The sequence below is a fragment of the Hipposideros armiger genome, unplaced genomic scaffold (genome assembly GCF_001890085.2).
Source record: "Hipposideros armiger isolate ML-2016 unplaced genomic scaffold, ASM189008v1 scaffold_444, whole genome shotgun sequence".
Lineage (NCBI taxonomy): Eukaryota > Metazoa > Chordata > Mammalia > Chiroptera > Hipposideridae > Hipposideros > Hipposideros armiger.
The window spans coordinates 869245-875063 of record NW_017731794.1 but is presented as its reverse complement, the minus strand read 5'-3'; the positions used below and the strand labels follow the sequence as shown (position 1 = coordinate 875063).

At 43.9% G+C, this 5819-nt stretch overlaps 1 protein-coding gene across 1 annotated transcript in view; it reads left to right on the top strand.

Annotated features, from left to right (window-relative positions):
* The window catches only part of PALLD (palladin, cytoskeletal associated protein), a 374196-nt gene that overhangs the window by 333465 nt on the left and 34912 nt on the right, over positions 1-5819 (top strand). The window contains exon 12 of the mRNA XM_019665498.1: positions 7-269. Coding sequence (XP_019521043.1) covers positions 7-269 — 263 coding nt within the window. The remainder of the gene's footprint in view (positions 1-6; positions 270-5819) is intronic.

The following is a 5819-nucleotide window of genomic DNA, read 5'->3' as shown; positions in this document are numbered from 1 at the left end:
GCGGAGGCCCCGTGGTCCCCGTCCTCGCCGTCGCCCCCGCCCCCGCCGCCCCCGGTCTTCAGCCCCACCGCGGCCTTCCCGGTGCCCGACGTGTTCCCGCTGCCGCCGCCGCCGCCGCCGCTGCCCGGCCCGGCCCCCCACGCCGCCTCGCCCGCCGCCCGCTTCGGCCACAGCCAGACGCCCGCCGCCTTCCTCAGCGCCCTGCTGCCCTCGCAGCCGCCGCCCGTGGCTGTCAACGCCCTGGGCCTGCCCAAGGGTGTCACCCCCGCGTGAGTGACAGCAGCACCCCCGCCCACCTAAGGTCTCCCTGCCCCTCCCACACATACCCAGGAAAGTGCGCCCCTTCACCTGCAGCCCAGGGGTACCATTGTAACATCTTCACAGACTTCCCTCTGTCCAGTTTTTAAATTCTTATCATGGCAACTTTGCCAAGCTGCTCTTGCAGAGCCAACTTACCATTACGAAGGTCGTTTTTGCTTCTGTGTTAAACAATCCAAGAGTCCCCTTAGGAACTACCCCAAATATAGGTGGTGCCCTTGATAATTTTGATAACAGTAGCCTTGGCTGCCATTTAATGAGCATCGTGCTAAGCAATTCATGTATGTTCTCTCATTTGATATATTTCTAAGAGGTATGATTGCCTCACCTGCAACTCAGGGTTCCAGTATTCATACAATTTATTAACGGAGCCACCAAACTGAGATTTGAATCCATGTCTGACTCCAAGTCCATATTCTTACCACCAAACTATGTATCTTAGTATTTCTGGTCAGTATTACAATAGATGTGAAGGAGCTTGGTTATTAAGTAAGCACTTGATGATTTTGAAATATTAATTAAGGAGCCTTTACATTTATGTAGTTGATGCAAATAAGTGAGGACATGTGCGATCTAGTGAAGAAATGCTGATGCCAGTTCTGTCCCCAGCCACCTGTGATCTCTAAGGAGATGACAGTGGATCCTCTATTCCTCTATTTGCATATTACCTAGTTCCTGTCTTTTCTTCTATCACAATGAAGCTGTGCAGCCCTCTGAAATCTTTAAATGGAAAATCTGTGAGGATAAATAAGATGACATCTACAAAAGTACAGAAGCCTGCAAAAGAAACATCGTACAGGCGTTTGGCACATCTCGTTGACGAGTAAAATGAGTGAAAGCTAGCACACACTCATTTTACTAAAGAGTTCAGGAATAAGTACGTGCTGGCAGAGGTCAAGCCAGTTCCCATAGCTCAACTCTTCCTGTTGAAATCCTACTTCAGAGTTTGCCAGAATCCCAATATTGTTCAGAGAGGAAAGAAGGAAACCCTACTAAGGAATAAAAATGAGAAGACCTTCGAGTTCAGGTTATTTCATTCATATGAAAAAGTGTCCCCTTCTAGGGTGCACGAATGCCCCCCCTCCGTGTTTTCCTATGTTTGACTTCGACAAGGTGTATCAGGAAGATTCAGTGAGCAAGGTCTTGTTTTGTTACGCACTTTCTATATGTTGATTGCAGGAATCTGAGTTTGAAATCTGGCTTCTCAAATCTTCATTGGAAAAAGTTCAGTCAAATGAATACATAAATAAGTCGAATAAAAGGGGGGGTTGTCTTTATAGTAATGATGTGATAATGGGCTTCTGCTGAGAAAGTTGAGGCAGTCAGATTGCCTGAGAAATCCTTTCTACTTCCTTCCCTACTTTTCTGTTTCAGCTTTTATTTGGCTGCTAGGAAATGAAGCATTATCTTGCTACAAAGAAGCTAACTGTTAGATTCAAAACGTGGGAGTTTGTTGTGTGACACTTTTTGTCCTCTTACTAGGAAATGGAAGCAAGCTTGCTTCCCAGGAAGATGAGTGCTGTACAAATAATCTGTCTAATATTCCTCATATAGAATTTGATCAAAGGTTAGTTTATCAAGAGGCTTTGGGTGGTCCTCCCTTTCATCATCCTTAGTAGGAACAGTGGTTTATTCTTTGACTTTGAAATTCTCTTAAGATAAACAGTTTTAAGAGCTTACTTCAAGTAGTAGAAGCACTTGCTTCTTTATCAGCATCTCTCACAGTTACTCATTTTATAGAGTCAAAATATTTTGTTACCACAAAAGAGTCCCTCCAGTAGCTCCTGCCATTTCTAATGAAGCCGAGCTTATTTTGTGGCTATAGAAAACTGTCCCCAAAGATAACGGCTAGGTGCTGTGACGCCAAAGATAAGTGGCAATACCAGGCTGCAGATGTTTAGCTCTGTGTCAGCCTAAGAGGACATCATTATATGGTTACCCTTTGTCTTCAAGGAATTTTCCTTTCCTAAATCACACAGTGGAAGAATTCATTGTGTTGGTTTGATATATGGAGCTTTGGAAACATTTTTCCCTCTGGCATATTGTGGGATCCCTTGCTTGCATTCTGAATAAAAAACAACAAGGTAGCTATTTATCCATCATAATCATCCGCATAATTTGCGAGAGACTGAGTGTCCCTTTCAGGGCTGCCATGACTAATTGGTATCCTTGCACTTGTAGGAACTGCCAAACTCTTGTCAAATGAATCTTTTAAATTACTTCCATTTAGCTTTCGATTGGTGACTTGTGGTCATTATGATAGCAAATTCAGTTTCGCTTACATGTATTATTTCTCTTGTTAGACGATTTTGCCACATGTCAAGTTCCAGTAAATAGATTGATTACCCATGAGTCAGTGAAGTAGATATACATGAGATTTTTTTTTTGGGGGGGGTGCCTGCCTTGTTTTACCAAAGTCTTAAATATGAATTTCAGATTTCTCAGTTTTCTTGTCAACTGCATACTAGCTGTTTTAGTCTGTTTGTATGTTGAGCGTTGTCCTTGTTGAAGAGTAGGTTGGTTATATACTAAGTTTCTAAAGAGTCTGGAGATAAGATTCTGTTTCTCAGGTGTCTTGGTAGCAGAAGTCAAGGGAGGGAACAAAGGCCGTGGGTGCCAGTGATAAACCCCGAAGTCAGGACAAAGGACCGGGTCTCTCCCGGCCTCCCAGCTACAGTGTTCATGTTGGTTGACTGCGGTTTGGGGAACTTCTCCACGTCCAGTTCCTCTAGGGCTTTCTTTCTTCAAACTGCTACATTCCTCCCCAAGGTTACTGGGGTCACTAGCAGAGAAAATAGTGCCCTCCTCAAAGCTGCTGACAGACACAAATGTTAAGTTGACTAAATCTTTCAGATGGGGGCAGTGAGAAGAGCCTTAGAAAGAAATCTGTTTGCACTCATACAATTAATGTGTTCTACTCACCTCACAATTGCTGATAATTAGTTTTACAGCGTCCATGGCAGTATCCCTGCTCTTGTACACAGTAAATCACCCCGAAGAGATGGTGGGAATCCAGAGGGTTGTGGGGATGCCACCTGGGGATAGCACCGCAGTTTTCTCTGCGGGCCCCTGAGCGGCTATATCAAGCTCAAGGTGAACCAGATCAGATCCATCCCCGAGAGCCAGACTGGCACTGATGGGCACTGTAGTTTTGCTCACGTTCACATTCTTGGAACCTGTTCTCATAAGGCGGTGCCTCATGGCCACAATGTTACAATGTTTTATACTGTCCATTGCCTCTCTTATAGAAATAGGGCTTTGGTTTCAAATGTTTGTCAAAAGTAAAAGCATGTGTCAATAAGAGCTTTTATACAGATGCATTAATGAGAGCTTTTATTCCATAGGCACTTAGCTCTTTGTAGACATGATCTCATTGTCCTCCTCTTTCTCCCTGATTTATAAGAAACAGGTAGGTGGGGACACTGTCATCATTCAACATTCAAGGTGAGAGGCACCAAGTGGTGAAGGGATTTCCCAGGGTTCTGGAATAAGCTTAAGCAAGGAGGGTATTCATTAGATCTAATGACTTACTTAGCCTGTGGTGTCCTGCCCAGGTTTATCTCTAATAAATCTGATGTCTGATATTTGTTAATTAAAGAAAACTGCTGCAGACCAACAAAACAAAATCGCTGAGTCTTAAGGAAGAGTTTGTAAACAGATTTAGATATGCTTTAGACAGTTTTCAAGTCAAGACAGTGGTTCGATAGTAGCTAACAGAAAAGACAAAAGCAGTGTTGGACTTTGCAGACATTAAGTCATCGCTCCTGTCTTTCTCTTGTCCTGCAGGGAACACACAGGTGGGCGCCTTGTCACTCCCCATTAGAGGCAGAGGCCTGAAGGGGTCGGGGGCTGTCCCAGGGTCTTCTTATTCGGCTCATGAGGGTCCTGTATCTTAGAGGACTGTACTCGAAGTTGTATCCAATCCTGGGCAAATATTTCCCAGCAGATTAGTAGGTGAGGTCTCAGGGCCTTTAGTGACCAGTGCCGATTCTGTGGTAACGTCTGCCCCAGAAGGAGCTCAGAATGAGACCTGCTCAGTCCTGGATGGTGAACGGGTAGGTGTAGCGCATGCACGTGTGTGAATTTCTTCTTTACGGAACCCAAAAGGTAATGAGAACTCATAGGAGTATAGTTACCTGTTTTCCTTTAAGTATGAGCTTAAGGTACCCACTTGTACTCGTAACAGCTTTGGCTGTTGCTGTGTGAAAAACTCAGTTTGCGTCTCTTGGACTCGTTTATGTGTTAATTCATATACTACATTCTTGAATATGAGGGATAACAAAATGCCAACATGTTGCTGATTTTGCTTACTCGGGCATTTTTTGGAATTGTGTTACCATTAGCTATCACTGAATATGAGAAGAGGAGAATAAGAGGAGTTTTAGTTAAAAAAAAAAAAATCTCTCCTGTTGCTAGACAAGTGCATGACCTCTTAAGTCAGTGCTGTACTCTGGGGATTAGACTTTGTGAAATACACTGGCAGAACTCACCGAAAACACAGATCAAGGGAAGGATGCTTCAGAATTATTCAGTAGCCCTGGGAAAGAAAACCTTCTGGGATTTGATGGCAGGTGAAGCTGGAAGGCTTATCTTCCAGATGCTTGTGTGTATGTTGGAGATGTTTTCACCCCCGACCACATGAGTATTATTTTTAAATGGTAAGTGGCTTACTGTTGAAGCTCAAGTAAACAGCTCAGTCATGTTTCAGCACAGTTGGGCTGAGTGTGTATACACTGAACTATCTTGTGTGGGAGGCTTGTAGGAATTGTTTGCTGGTTGAGGTTTGCTTCTGAGTGAGTAGGGGTTTTTAATAAAGCTTGCTGGTTTGGGTAACAATTTACTTTGAATAAGCATTTTATTTTTTAATTGTGCAAATCATCTCTTGATCACCAGATAACTTTTTATTTCCTAATGAGTTGTTGCTCTTCATTTATCAAAAGTAGGTGCCGTTTGGGGGAGCAAACCACAGCCATTTTACATTAAACTTCAACGCAGAATTAGGGAATCAAACCCAGTTGCCAAAACTTTGCCTCAGAAACTTAAAACTACTTTTCTTTCCTGGTGCGTCCCTTTCCAGATACTCTGGTTTGGTTTCTAACCCTAACCTTACATACTAACCCCTTAACTCTATGCTCAATTTTTAGCACAGTCCCTTAAAGTGTTCTCTGAATTACGTTAGTTCAAATGAGATACTATCTTAAAAAAAAAAAAAAAAAAGGTTCCACATTAAAACAAGTATGAGAAGTACTGTAACTTATACCTCTTTCCTTAAGGTTTGCAGTGCCTTGTGGACCCTGCCAGGCTCATTCTGGCGCAGGACCTTTGCACTGCCTGCCCCCTGTAGGTCCTCACACAGCTGGCACCTCCCTGTCACTTGGGCCTCAGCTGCAGTGTCAGCCCCTCAGACTGTGATTGACTCCACTGTCTAAAACAGTGATCTCCTCACACTCCTGCACCTCACAGCACTTCACACCTCCTGATATTTCCTCCCTCCCTCCCCC